The sequence below is a fragment of the Pomacea canaliculata genome, linkage group LG1, assembly GCF_003073045.1.
Source record: "Pomacea canaliculata isolate SZHN2017 linkage group LG1, ASM307304v1, whole genome shotgun sequence".
NCBI lineage: Eukaryota > Metazoa > Mollusca > Gastropoda > Architaenioglossa > Ampullariidae > Pomacea > Pomacea canaliculata.
The window spans coordinates 1,520,616-1,536,188 of NC_037590.1; the positions used below are offsets into that span (position 1 = coordinate 1,520,616).

At 40.9% G+C, this 15,573-nt stretch overlaps 1 protein-coding gene and 1 long non-coding RNA gene across 4 annotated transcripts in view; one reads left to right on the forward strand and one right to left on the reverse strand.

The window, feature by feature from the left end:
• LOC112569322 overlaps nt 1–15,573 on the forward strand; it is a 44,034-nt gene that overhangs the window by 11,283 nt on the left and 17,178 nt on the right. Inside the window, exon 3 of one of the 2 annotated variants that reach the window (XM_025247097.1) lies at nt 3,603–6,419. In XM_025247097.1, coding sequence (XP_025102882.1) covers nt 3,603–5,354 — 1,752 coding nt within the window. In that variant the 3' untranslated portion in view covers nt 5,355–6,419. Of the gene's footprint in view, nt 1–3,602; nt 6,420–15,573 lie in introns of those variants that run through there. The other variant, XM_025247105.1, reaches the window with a different exon arrangement.
• LOC112569341 lies at nt 8,200–10,572 on the reverse strand. 2 transcript variants are annotated; one of them, XR_003100376.1, is made up of 4 exons: nt 10,356–10,572; nt 9,706–10,190; nt 9,385–9,493; nt 8,200–8,291 (listed from the first exon to the last, which is right to left on the reverse strand). It is a non-coding gene; the product is annotated as an uncharacterized LOC112569341 (long non-coding RNA). The 2 variants fall into 2 exon arrangements; XR_003100375.1 differs by lacking the exon at nt 8,200–8,291 and adding an exon at nt 8,554–8,625.

Consider the following 15,573-nt stretch of genomic DNA (forward strand, 5'->3'; position numbering starts at 1 on the left):
TGAGTCGCAGTTAATAGTAGGAGACCTTTATATGCTTGTTATTATATATTACAGGCGCGACTAGACCGCCATCTACAGTCAACGGTATTTACCGGAGTTTGTTTTGTGACATTCCTGGATTTCTCGGGAGTGTAACCACTGACAGTGGGCGTCACTCTTCTTGACCGCTGGCTGTGAGCTTACTACAGGCTCACACGGTTTTGAGGTTTCAGTCTCCGTCTAATGTCTGCCTGTGTTTACACAACTGAGCACGAAGTTCCCAACGGTCGAGTGAGTGAAACATTTAATATGAGAGTAATGCATTATATTGTTTTCTAGATTAGGAATAACAAATATTCGTTGGCATTAAAAGTTTTCCAACGTTAGCTCATTTTATCAAGGCTTATGATTATTTGTAGTTGAGGCCAGTCATCTCTAACACATCCGGGATCTTTCTGTGAGCGAGAGCCGTTCTGTGGAAAGATTGGACGTTGGAAAGGAAGACACGCGCTCACAAGATCATTTACACACCCAGAAGGGTCCTTGTGGACATCACCTGTTACCGGTTGTTACAGCGGTCTGGTCAAGAATAACAAAAGGATGGAGAATGTTTACGTGGGCAATGCATCACCACCAGACGGAGCTGTGCTGTCAGTAAACTGTCGGCTCATGATTACAATGAAACTGCTGCTAATGTCGCGACAGTGAATGTCGTGCACACAGCTCAGCCCACACCTGGTTTGGTCCTGGCTGCTGGAAGTGTTCACTCCATGACACTATCCTGTCAGTTAGATGGCTCCATGCATTGTGTGACACTGAAACTTCCGTCCATTTAATCACGATGAATATTTCATATTCTATTAAAGGTCGCGTTCTCAATCGTGTGCTGCTTTCGGTGATGCGGGTTGTGTCTGTCGGAGGGCAATTCCAACACAGCAAATTAGTTTTGTAAACAGATTGAAGGAATTTTTATTCATCCAGAGCATATATCTCTTCCATATTGATCTTGAAGGACCTTCTGCTTGGTAAAGTTGAAAACGACAATGTTTTATAAAGTGACATTGTGGAATGTATGCGTGTCACAAATATTAAAAGAGCGCCATAGTTACAATCACCTGCTCTTAATGCCATGTCTGGACATTGACGATGCCGGGATGTCATGTCTTCATGGAACACAACTCGCGCTCAGTGGCGGTAACAGTGGTCTACCGTGGTTATACTCTGCTGACGTCATATAGCACTACTTTACCGCGAGTCCTAACAGCATTCCAAGTTACTACGCTGCCGAAGATATAGTCCATGCATTAAAGTTGTGTTTCTGTGTATGTTTAACCTGTGTCTCAAATCATATTTCCCCGCAATGTCCCCCCAAAAAAAGCCAGGTCGAAGGAAGACAGTTGATATTAAATAATTATTAATTTCAACCAACAGATATCAGAGAATCGAAAGGAGCAGTGAGGTCTCTTGCCGTCTTTCACCTGTTCAACTTTTCTGTGGGCCTTATAAGCGCTCTCTAACTTAACGAGACCAAAAAGATGAGAGGTATTTCCGCCCTGCTAATGTAATCACTCCCACACTACATACGACTTTCTACGGATGAGAGGTGCTGTCATTTTCCTATATCATCTGTACTATCACTCTATTGAAAATTGTGTTGCTATCAGTTTGCTCAGAGATATTCATGCTGCCACACTGATGTACCCGAGTTTCCTGGACTGTATTCAGGGAGAGGAAGCAACAACGAAAAGCGTCTATGTGAAAGAAAGTTAGATGAAAAAATAAAATAAATTTGATACTTAGGTGAAATACAACAGTTCCTGGTCACACTAGAGACTAATAGCTTACACAGCGCTGTAAGGGAATCAAGAACTACAGGTAATATGAAATGGTACACGGAGAAAGACACATCCTCGCCGGCCGTCGCGTAACGGAGTAAGTTGAATCCTTAATCTCACTCAACAAAATTTTTTGTTATTTATCGATGGTTTTGGTTTTTGGTTATAATATTTCGACCAACCACGAAACCATGGAAGAAGAGTTTTGTTCAAAGGAAATACCGAGAGAAACATGAAATAAGCTTAAAGGCTGCTGACAGGTTGATAAGACTGTCATTAGTTTCACCTAAAAATACATCCAGCTTTAAAGTCACCGGAAATGACGTTAAAACCTTGACGTTGGTAAACGTAGTCAAAACTGCGCTGTCTAAAGGCTAAGTACATTTTGAGAATTATTGAATTTTAAGAATTATTCTTTTTTAAATGAGTTAAGCCGCGTCGTTTGAAGAAGAAAAGAGCAATTTGGTTAGCCTCTAAATATTTCCCTGCCTTCATACTCTTTGCTTCCACAGATGATACGAGAAACTTGTAAGTATACTTTTTATGCATACTTTACTGTAAGCGCGAGATTCATTCAACCTCTTCAGCTAAAGAGTTAACGATGTGTATCACGTGATATTCCTTCGTGTTGTTTTTTGCTTAGTGTTTACATTATGGTTCTAATCGGCTTGTTTTAATGATGAAGGTTAATTATTTTGGCTGCTCTCAAGTAAACATTAGATCAAGAAACCTAAATATTTCTAGGAAGGAGAAAACTTGAACTTTGCAATAAAAGTATTGAAAATTGCCTACTTTCACTCTGGATACAACAATAATCCAAGAAATTTTACAGTTTACTATTTTAAAAAAAACCAGCACGTATAAATCGGCTACCTGCAATCATCAACAGCTCCATCACTTAGCACCAGACTGGCTAAAATCGTTGGGAAAGTCGTTTTCACCAGACAGCCGGCTGGTATATACAATACCTCTACTCTTCTACCACACACAGCACCTGTACTGTGGCACATACACCACTGTTTTTGACTAGCGGGCCCCCTAACTGGGGCGATTGTTACTTTCCCATTAAGGTTACCACATGACAAGCTCCACGACAGTTAGCTTAATAAACCGTGGTTTACGTCGGTGTAACCTGTTGTGTGTTTGGCGTTGGGAGGAGATTTTGCGTACAATCGGATGAGTGTTTATTAAATCTTTATTAACTGTCATTGACATCGTGTCATTGGAAACTAATCCACGAGGGTGCATGTGTATGAGCATGTTCGTGTACGAATACCTTAGCATGTTTAATAAACATATAATATGGCTACATGTCTTTCTATTTATGTCTGTTGTCACGTACAGCTCTACAAATATCAGCTATGTTGGAACCAGATGAAAACATCAACAAAAAATGAATTGAAGAAACATAATATTAGAAAAAAATCAACAAGCAAATTGATTTACCTGATCAACCATGCATCAACCTGATCAATACATAACAGTAAGTCCTACAAGTCTGCTTTTGAAGTCTCTGCTGTTAGGTCCGGAGCTTCCAACAAAGAAACCCGATACATGCCAGTCTTTTCCGAGCTGCCTCCACTCTTGGAGTTCCGTTACATCCAGCCAAGGACGAACACAGATACAGGAAGATAACGAAATAAAAACCTGGACAGAAAATTACATTGCAATACAATACAATTTTATTAATCCGCAAAGGCAATTACAGGTATGCGGATTAATAAAGCCTTTGGGGTTGTAATAAATTTGTGAGAACTTGTGTCACTGACCTCAGGTTTTCTTCCGCAGGGCGTGTGTCGCAACCTGACCTGCCCAGCTGGCAAGTTGTTGGACGCGGAGAACAGCACGTGCAGCACGGCGCTGGCGAATATCCGGGGCCTGACGTACAAGCTGAACATCAACCTCGTTCCCAGCACGGAACTCGCCTTGAATACATCCAGGAATGAGTCTTTGCGGGAGCTGGTACTGCAACTTCAACGGCAACTCGAAAATAAAACACAAAACTATGCTTATGAATACGTTTTCACGATCACTTTAGAGTTATTTTTTTCTAGCTCTACAGAACAGGCAAAGATAGTCAAAATAATGCTTACAGGGGACATAACATCGTCAAGGGAGATAAAAAGGGACATAGCTGAGGGTTTCTTGGTTCAGAATCTCCTCATAGACGATTGGATTCTGGAGAGGTTAGATTTTAAGGAAAACGTAACTCTTATTCAGCACATCGATATAGAATCGCTCCAAAACACCACCACACCGACAGTTGACGAGAATGTGACTGTCTACCACACTAACTATAGAAGCTGGGCTGAGGACGCGTTGAAAGGCCTGTATGTATTGCGAACGCAACGAGTAAGGCTTTTATATGCACTGGTGAAGTCCGCGCTCTCAAGAGATAATGTTGACATTCCCGAATCTTTGAAAATAAAAATGAGCCCCTTACTTTTGTGCGCCTACGTCCAACTCTCGAGGGACGAGTTCATGATAAGGGAGGGGGCAGATGGCCAGAAAAGACTGGTCGTGGTTAGCGAACATGAGGAGGCGGAGTTAGACAGTCTGTTGTACGTGAGGCTGGAGGACAACGAGGTGCTCAACGTGTGCATAGAAACATTAGAAGCTCTCAAATATGTCCCTAAGGTCAGGTCCTCCCCGCTGTGGCAACACCTCCTGTCCTGGATCGCCATCCCCATGTCTATTCTCTGCGTGGTCCTCACATTTGCTGTCTACGCCTTACTTCCGGCGTTGCGCACGCAGCCGGGGCTAAACGTGATGGGCACGTGCGCCGCTCTCTTCGTCGCGCAGGTGGCGCTGATGCTGGCGTCAAACCTTCAGACCTCTGGAGTGTGGTGCCAGGCCCTGGGGATCTTAGTTCACGAGGCTTGGCTGAGCGTCTTCTGCTGGATGGTCGTGTGTTCCATGCACATGTTCCAGGTGTTCTCTGCCAAAACTCGCCACGAGTCCAGGTCGCTGATCTGGAAAACTACGCGCAATATCGCGGTGTCCATCGCACTTCCGGCTGTCGTGGTGGCGCTAGTAGTCGCTGTCTCGTACGTGCAATCGAAAGGCGAGTCTATCGGCTACAGCAGCGAGTCTTGTTTCCTGAGCTCGCAGCTGCTGGTGGGAACGGCCATGGTGCTGCCACTCACTGTCATTGTGGTGCTCAACCTGGTGCTGTTCTTGCTGACAGTCAGGCGAATCCACGAGGTGACGAAACTCAAGCCACACTCGGACTCCAGGCCGGAGTCGCACCAGCACGTGTGGGTGTGCGCGCGCCTGTCGATGCTTACCGGCGTCATGTGGACGCTGTCGCTCCTGTCAGAAGGTCTTGATCTGGACTGGCTGCGTGGTCTGTCCATCCTAGCTAATGGCGGGCAAGGAGTTCTTCTGTTAATCTCTTACGCCACCTCTCGCCGCGTGCGCATGCTGCTGTACGCACGTCTCGGGCATCGTGATGACATCACGTCGAACACACGGTCGACAACCGACAAACTCTCGTCAACCGTTGTGTCCACTATTCACAGCTTAGAACATAAACCGTAACCAGCGCAGCACCTTCATACTGTGTCTGTGGCATCCTTGAGGGGTTAGCTTGATTGATGGTTGGTTTCCATCACAGAAAAAAATATAATGTAGGAAACAAATAACACAACAACAATAACGACAAGGACGACGACGAATGAACTGAAAGAAAAAACTGGTGTTCATAAATCAGATGAGGTAATGACGTACGAAGAACGTCAACAAATGTTGATTTCAGAAAGTAGCAAATTTCTTAGAATAGGAAATAAAAACTACAGTTCAATTCTCACATCAAAAGTTGAACTAAAAGCATGGCTAAAACGGAAAAGGAGACGAGAATTATCTTTTTTTATGTATACAATTCCCATAAATAAACAGAAATGAGGTCTAACAAAGTGTAATTTGAAATGTTAATTTTGTTTATCCCTGTTTCCTTTTTTATTTACGAAACTTTATCGTGTTTATCCACTTTGCCGTGGCTTTTGTATTTAACCAGCCTTGAAAAGTTCAACGCACAGTCTGATGACTTTCTTTTTCCATTTCACTGCTAATGTTTAAACACGTTTACTGTTTACAACCAGACAATGCTAATGTGTCAACAATCTTACACTATCTACAGTCACGTGACTTGCTAGACCAGCTGCTAGCCTGGCTCTTTGTCGTTGGTTATTACAGTTGTTTGTAAGACAGGGAGAGCAGGGGGACAGTTTTTAACGGTAAGAGTTGAGGCCTCACTCACTATGTGGTCCCTACTCCCCACTATAAGGGCGAGAACTGAAGTCCGGCAATCGTCCACTGGCTGTCCCTGTCTTTAAATGATTTAATGAGAAGCATTAATCACATCATCCAAACATTTTACCCCAGTTGGTCAAAGGGTTAACATTTTACCTCATTTTCACACAGCTAAGAGAAAAAGCAAAGGGCTGTGTTACTTTTCTGGTATTGGGGACTAAAGGCTGTATTTTGTACAACACTCTGTTCTTAAAAAGGCAGCTTCTATGCAAGTCATATTTTTGTTGTCAGAAGAAATCGCCGAACTGAATATGTCTGTCTGTTGCTGTGCATGTACCTAACGATTCCGAAAAGGTGAAGTAGCATTTTCAAGAGAAATTATTTTAAACAAAGATTTGTCAGCGTTCATAGCCTAATCTACTTGTTGATGTCCCGATTTGTTTTCAGGTCAGATATTGGTGATCAAAGTTTACGAACTCGCAAACTGCCTTTCCAAATTAATCAAGGTCGAGAATTTATCTCATTTTCGACGAATAATTTGATTGTGAGGAAACACTTTACATTTATACGATGGCAGCAGGTTTGATGTATGTATCTAACTGCTAACTAGAACCTTGACTAAATATGGTGCAGAAGCTTTGTGTTCTTTTGGTCGACCTTCTGGATTTAGTTTGCTTTGTATCGCGGGAAATCTGTTAGGGTGCTTGTTGAAACTGTTGTTGATACTAACATGAATACCCAGTCTTGCTCGGACTGGCATCGCGCAAAGATGGCGGCATAGGTGCCGGTGTGGCGACGGTATCCACAAAACTGTATGTGGGGCAGTTTATTGGTTGGTCAGTCGAGCAAACGCTAGCTATCGCTACCCGTACGCAGTTACTATCTCTGATCACTCACGCTTCAGGTTTAATTTTGTGTCTTTCTCGAATAGTATGAGATTCGTTCAATCAGAATCGGACTTTGGGTTTGGCGACTAGGGCAACCGCCCCCAGGCTCTTTAACGTGATTCGGTTCAACACATGAAATAAAGTTCTCGCTTCATAACCGACTATTTACATATTACATAATTATTACGAAATATCACAGCATATAGGGACTGTCAGGTGGAGAGTGGCGTGTACAGACTGTCATATAAAATCAGTATGTAGAGACTGGAATGTAGGGACTGCTATGTAGAAAGTGGCATGTAGAGACCAGCATGTAGAGACTGGCATGTACTTACTGACTGGCATGTAGAGAAAACAAGAATGAAGGGAGAGCTTTTCGTAAACTCTTTATACACAGCAGTAGTTGCCAGTTTGATTCACTTAGTATTGACAAAAATATAATATCCGCGATGTCTTTCGATAATTGTTTTACGTTCAAATGACCCCTTCATGTTTAGCGACTTCAAAATAGTTCGATCAACACATTCAAATATAATTGAGGCATTTAAATATGAAAATATGTTAGTAAACTTTATAAAAATTATATGTAATCCATTTATTAAAACTTTCTTTGCAATATATGCATTATTATTATTTCTATGTACACACAAACATATTCTATAATTATAATAAGAATACTAAATTTTTAAATGTTTATTTTTATTATCACATTATTACTGATACAAAGGGGAATGCATCCTTCGCATACTCACTGTACCATTATGGTAAGGGACTTAGCGTCTGCAGATTGCTGGTCAACAATATCAGCCATTGACAGACCTTGTAGCCCACAGTTTGAAACATTTGTCCAAGGAACTGTTCTTCAGGACACCAAAGATTATACACGCTTTGGTACTGTGTATCCTCGACTGAACTACAGATTCTGAGATTCAGAGAATTATTCTTTGCTTATACTGTAGGTACAATGTGTATCATTGATGAAACATGGATTTAACTGTATTTGTTAAAGTATTAATAAACTACATAAGCTTTGAACTGTTAAACTTCTTGTCCAATGGTAGGAAGTTTATGATCTACAGTCAGTGTACATCTCAGTTCAAGCAGACAAAATAAATGTCTTTAAATGAGTGTCATGTTTTTTCTATGACTTTTAAATCTTGTTATCTGCTATCAAACGCCATACAAACCGACATTTAACGCCAGTTCTTGCTGATGACAAAGACCCAGCAGTCATGGCGTCTAGTTGGAGTCACAGGAAGCAGTTTAGACCGGAAGTGACGCAGACAAACACAGCGCCTCGATTCCAGGTTTCCCCAGCGCTACTCTACTCCGCGAAGCACTGGCGAGAGAATTTGATTGGCCAGTGACTGGTGAGCAGATGTCAGGGACTGCGTGCGACTGTTACAAGTCTTCTATTATAATTACACCACTAATCACCTGCTCCCCCATCACTTCCTATGATCTGCTATCGTACCCTGTAATCCTCTGATGATGTAGTATCGTCTGTTCTTATTTCCTGCGATACACGACAAGTTTAATGACATCCATTTCCTGTGATTTTACACTCTCCAATGATCTCTGTCATCTTTATGATCTGTCATCTCGTAGAGAAGAATTAGCATCCTCGTATTTTCGTGTCACCCATTTCCTCAGCAGGTGTTGTCATCCCTTTACTAAAACAACCATATCTTTGATGAACTGGCATTAATTTTTTGTCAAAATATTTTTTATGCGTTTTTAGTGTAAAATCACTCAAGGCTGACGTATTCCGCATGCTTACATTTTTAAGGATTACAAAGCTACACTAAAATATGCAAGAAGCAATCAACCCGTAAGAGGCGTAAGTTGTAAATAGCTTTAGACTAAATAATGACACATTTCGCGTGAGTTTGGATTTAAAAGCGGCCTTTCGAGGCTATAATGAGATTTAATTTACTCTTTTTTCTGGAGATACATTTGTTCAGATAACCCTCTTTCCTTATACTTTTATACAGGTCCACCTGTCAGCGGGAATAAACATTTTTTGCTGATTTTAAAATCCTTTTATAAGAATCTAGTTACTTTGGAAGAAACGTTTACTTGCAAAAACTACTGAACTTATGAATGTTCTACATTGTGTTTTATTACTAGGTTGTACACTCAGTTTTAACTTCATTTGCTTCCATAAAAACACAGCACTGAAAATCGCAGGACATAGCTGCGAGAGCTGTGTTCTAAAGTAACGAGTCTCAAAGTAACGAGAACAGAAATGACAACAACGCTTCGTTATCCAATCGATACAAAGATGTGCAGGAAAAGATCAACAATTGAAGCCAAAAAGTATCAAAACACGACTTAAAGTACACCTATGGGGAAAAAGACAGAATGCCGGGTCCACAGAAGCCATCACAAATGATAACAAAGAAGTAGAAAAGGTCAAAGAACCTACATACCTTAGCAATCTAGTAACAAGTAGTAGGTTGCACTTCTGTCACTGCCCTGCTGAAAATTGCTGCCGAGGGATCTTTCTTCATCAACATAAACTTTCCCTCGTCCTCCCTTCTTCATCGTGCAACAAATATATATGACACGAAGCTCCTTAAAAACGACATTCAGTGCTAGCATGTGATTATTCGAAAAACAAATGTAGCAGCCACCACAAAACTATATACAGCATCACCTGTGACAGCTTCCTTGAATACAGCTAGCGCACGATAAGAACGATTCCGATGTGGCTTTTGGGGACAGATGGTGAGTAGAGATTATCTCCTTACCTCCTCCTGTTTGGGCGAAGAACAAAAGCAGGCGGGAGACTGGACAGAAAGATAATGACCGGCCGATGTGTTATCTGGTACATCGCCGGTGGACGGTGGTCGTCTGATGGTGTCACCTTTGTTCACGGTTGTCGGAATCATCCCCACCCTTCCCGGTGGCATTAAAGGTCCTGTGACAGCTCGCTTCGTATGCAAAATAGTCTTGTACTCGGTATTAACAGCGAACTACCCGCAATAGTCAATGTCATGATGCTTTGAATAATTTACACTGATGTGATCGGCTGCTGATAGATTTTAAACTAATGATAACAAAAATCCACATACTTTGTTAGCATGACTGGGTATGTGTAACCATTTAGCTTGGGTGCGAACAGCATGATATGGCTCAATGGTGGCTGTCTATGCATCAGGAAAAAGCATCCCAATGTCTCTTAGAAGACACTTGTTCTTGATAATTCCTTCCAGAATTCTGTACTGAGAAGTACCTGTAAAGAAATTTAATAAAAGAATCAGCTGAATTCAGTTTTGCATTATAATATTCCTTACTTTTTATATCATAAGGGTAAGAAAACTATGTAATAATTAAAGCTTAGAAAACAATCTAAAGACAAAGATTTTGTAGAAACCCAGTTTTTGTAAATTATGCGCACCTTTTTTTAATACAAGCATTAGGATCACGTTGACCATGCTGTCATGCAGGACAAGTTCCACCATGCCATTGAAAGCCATTTGTCTGCAACAATCTGAGGATTGCTGGACCCTTAAGGTTTTGATGTAGAGCACCAGTAGAGATGTCTAGAAATACCCTTGGACCAAACTGCGAGACATGCATTTCGTTTGGACTTTCTAGCTGCTTCAATTTTTTTTTTTTGTATACCTGATGAAAAATTATTTTATTTCAATAAAAGGCATTTCTTTTGGAATTTCCTGCTGCTTCAATTTTTCCTTTATACTTGATGAACAAATCATTTAATTTTAATAAAAGGCATTTACTTATGTGTCTAATCATCATCATCTATTTAAATGAACAAAAAATTTACAATTCTGAATAAAGCTGCTTCTTGATTAAATTAAATGTATCACAATCTTATCATATGTTATTATTATAAGTGTGTGTGTGTGTGTGGGGGGGAATCATATCTTTTGCCACATGCCAAGTGTCAAAATGATGAGCTAAGCTTTTACCAGCCTTGATATTGTCAGACATTAATTTTTTATTCTGACATGTCTCCCCCAGGACTTGCTGTAGGTACTTTAAAACAAAATATTTAATAACCAGCAATATTTACTAATGAGTGCTGAATAATTCTACTGCATATATTGTAATGCAAAATACACAAAAAACTGTTTTGCAGAAATGTTTCCATTAAAACATATTTCTCTCTCAGTTCACCACTGCATTTCCTACCAATAGAAAGTATTAAAAAACAAAAAGAGAGAAAATAATTATTTAAATGTAATAAATGCCTAATACAAACATACTGAGCACAAATATTATCAACGTATGACATAACGCACGCTTTTGCTTCTTGACAGCAACAGAAGACAACGGTATTTCAGCATTTAAGATAGTTTGTAAACCGTATCCCTGGACCTTTAACTTTGCGGGTGGTCGATAAAATACAAAAACCCAATCCAGGTCACTGCACAACAAATCTAGCGATAAGGTAATGGACAACAGCTGAGTACACGATGGCCTTCACTTACCCAATATACAGTGTACAGTGAATCTGTGTGAAATCCCTCACAATCACACTTTTCAACCAACCTCTCCTTTGAAGGCAGCCACCCGATGCTCTCTAGCGACTCCATCAGACATGTCAGCCGTGTTGTCATCGTGTTGCAATGTTACGACTGGCGATTTCTAACGCGGTCCTACTTGATAAAATCAATTTAAATCAAATTAACTGATGCTGATTGAAAACATGAAAACAAGTGCATACTTTGCCCTCCCCTGGTGTAGACTCATGTCGTTGTTTGTTTAGTGAGGGGCAATAAACAGCGATCCCCCATTGCTACAACAAGCAGCAGACTCAGCTCTCAAGCAGACGACGCGTGACGTAGCATGGGCATGACGTCAGGCGTCGCTACAGTCAGCGAAAAAAAGGCCTTGACCTTCCTCCCCACCCCGCGAGCCGGGTAAAAATAGCCTGGAAAATGACGTCAACTGTCGTCTGCTGTCAGCGGCCTTGCCATTACGGGAGCGTGCCCAGCGCGGAGAGAAAGGCAGGCACAGAGACATGTCTGACACGCCACACAAATCCCCATGTCGTGTGGTAAGCATCTTGAAAAAAAAAAGCGAATATTTGATTTCTGCTGCGAATCTCGGTAACAACCAGGACTAGATGTGAGCGCTTACAAATCTGAGTGAACTTGAAATGCTTGTTATTTATGTACTGTGAATGAAATGTAAGCAAACAGAGTTTTGCATGATTTGCACAGATAGCACAGGCAGGGCTGTCTGACTCAAACCAAATGTAACAAACAGAATGTGTGCAGACTGGCAATTATGTATAACATTCCTAACACAATGAAGATTGCTATGCAGTCAAGTTTGTGGCCCTTCAGTGTCTAGAGAGCACATCTTTGTCAACCACCTGAAAGAACAGACAGCTGGTGCTTATCCCAGAAATCTTTGACAGAAAAAAAGAACCCCCTACCCAGAAAAATCACACATTTTTAATCTATGTGACTACAGAGGTTATTCATAAAATAATCCTAGCATACAGAAGAACAGAATATGAGCAGCTGCTCACAATTTTGGTGGGTTAGGGTTACAATGATATATGTCTAAATTCCCCAAGACTTTTTTCTTGAGGACTCAGTTCTGTGTGCAGTTTGTGTCTTTAATGAAGAAGCTTTTTAACTAATATCCTTACTGAAACAATTATATGTTGATGCTCATCCCATCATCCTGCAACTTCTGACTAAGAAAGATGAGCACAGAGTGTTTCCTACTAATGCTGCTACTTCAGTAGATGCTCACAAAAATTGGAAGCAATACGTGAGGCACCATCACTTAATGTTAGATGGCAAAAGACCAAAGATGGCAAAAGTCATGAAGCTAGTGTTTGGACTCACAACAGCATCCATGCTGACTTTTCTAAAAGTGAAATAAATAATTTTATTAGTTTGTGTTAAAGTTGTATTTAGGAAACCATTAAAAGGTGGTATATTTTTCCATCAAACACATAAATTACATGAAAGACTTAGATAAAACAAAGTTACTAAGCTTTCAATTTGTTTTCTCACTTTTTCTGTTTCTTGGTTTTGTTACAGTTTGTTTACTTCAAAACCTCATAACTTTATAGTGACATGTAATACAGACCTGAAACGTGTTTGAGCTTTTCTTTATATGTATCTAAACATTCAAAAGAGTGCTTTCAAAGAAATATTTAGTAGTTTCGTAATTAAAAAGCTTTCACGTCTTCTTTTCTCTTTTCTTTTTTCATGTTCTTGCTTGGTTACAGATTGTTTAATTTAAAAGATTATTTAAAACTTTACATTGACAAGAGATATAGACCTGAAATTTGGTTGAGTTTCTCTTTATACATATCTAAACATTTATATGAGGGCTCTTAAAGAAATATTTAGTAGTTTAGTATTTATAGTGTTATAAATCAATATTTGTTAAATTTTAACACAGTTTTACAAAAACGTTCATTAAAAAAGAAATTTGATTTTGCAAATTTCCCCTCATGCGATGGTAGATCTTTTAGGTAACCATTTAAAACATAATTTTGACTCTACTCACAAAATTGACGGAGTTTTAAGCTTTTAAAATGTTTGTTTCTGAAGCTATTTTGGACTGCTTCCATTGCAACAGTCGTCAGCTACGTGGGATGTCTTGTGGACAGCTTCCTTGCTGTTATGAAGTGTCCGGAGCATTGGAGCGACGAGGAGACGACAGTACAGGAGGACTGTGAGCGAGAGATGAGTAAACGTCTACGTGGGCAAGGACGAGAATTCGATGTAAGTCTTTTATAAGCATTCGGATATTTTGAAAACTACTTATCATAGACGATTTTCCTGAATGGTGCAAGCACATTTTGTCGGCTATAGTATTTAAAAATTTATCCAAAAATTTTAAACAAAGAAAAATAAATGTGTTTAAAGCGAATGTGGACTTCATTTAACAGATCATTGGATCTTACTTTGGGTTTCATTGCACTGTGTTGGCAACTACGATCGACGAGGAAATAACGGATGGAACTCGTGAAGGATCACCGAGGAGATATCCGTGTGTAAAGTTCAGTGGCGAGCGAATCAGAACTAGTGTAATGTACAGCGAGCAAGTAAGGCTACATTAGGGCAAGGCAGCTAGCCCTGTAAACATATGCCACATGCAGCGTGCCCGAGACGAGAGCTGATCCCACGCCCCCCAACCTTCACTGTATTGGTTACACCACAGGGCAGCCCTGTGCAAAGGGAAAGATGAAGAAGGTAAAGATGGTCCGCAACCTGTAGGTCGTTGGGGGAGGAGTGCTAAAGACAGACTCGGGGCCAGCCTTTATTTGAGGGCAGTGCCCAGTTCTCTCCCTTGGTGCTTTAGCTTCCAAACGCAAGAAGTCATACTTCCTTCTGAGTTAAGTCCCTTTACTTAAGGTTAAGGGGAGATTAGCTCTCCTTAATATTGTGGTCATGTTTTGATTTAGGTATGAGTATTGGATATTGCATTTTACCTAAGCTACGTTTTGTTCCTCTCTTCTCTTTACCAGTAGTATTGTGTCTCATGTTCCCTACTAAATGTGAGATGAATGAATCCATTGAATCCATTGGTCGGATTTCCGCTCTGGCTTACTTCCTTTGTTTCTCTACGACCTCAACTGAGTTGCAGTGAACAAGCACGCCATCTTTTTGCTGTTTATTTTCACTTCCCTGTTCAATATTCCCTGATGTCACTACTGCGTATTTTCTAGAGAATTTGGGCAATGTCACTTTACTGTCAAATCTGCAGTTATTGCCCGTTACAAACAGAAAGCACCAGGTCTTCCTGTTGTTTTTTTTTTCTTTTACTTCATTGTGACTAATGCGACTGCTTAGTGGACACAGCGGAATAAACTTACCTGTTGGCGGGAATATTGCACTATGCTAATTAACTTTATGATTTTTATCCATAGTGGACTCATCTGTGCGTCACACGGCTATGGAACCGCGTGCCTTCCGGTCCAGGCATGATGGGTTAAACTAGAGAAACGTAGAGAACTCTACAAATCTCAGCTCTGCTCTTAGGTTTCCGTATAATGTGAAGGAAAAAGGTCCCCAAGAGAAATAAACTACAAGTGGTCTATCGTGTGTATGAAATAACATACAGCAGGTGGCGCTGAACTTTCTCCTTCCTTTATGAATCTCGGGTACATGAGGTGACCATCATTTGGGTGGACAGGGAAAGAGTTCAAATCCCAAGCCCTGGTGTGTCTGGAGCTTTTACTCTGAAGTCTATCAGACTAATTAGAAGGCTAGCCACATTTCAGCCTGCAGCAGAGGATGGCCGTATATCCTCCTCCCGCTGTGAGGCTCGTCGGGTGATCACAAACATAAACCAATGCACTGACACACGCTCACACGCGCTGACAGAGGAAATTCGCCGACTGAGGATGACTATAGGCCGGCAGAGACAGGATATAAGCTACTTACTTTTTTGATGTTCCATGGTTCATCAGTGCTCCCTTGTTGAGAGATTGCACAGCGTGCGTGTGTGGGTATATATATACACAAACACGTGCATATGTGTAAGTGGGTAGGAGGAGGGGAAGGGGGTTAAGGTTCTTGCACATCAAACTGCCTGTCGCGCGGCAACCCATCTGGGTCATTGCTGCTCGATGCTGTTAGAGGTCAGTGATCGTCACAGGGTATTGTACTGCTGGG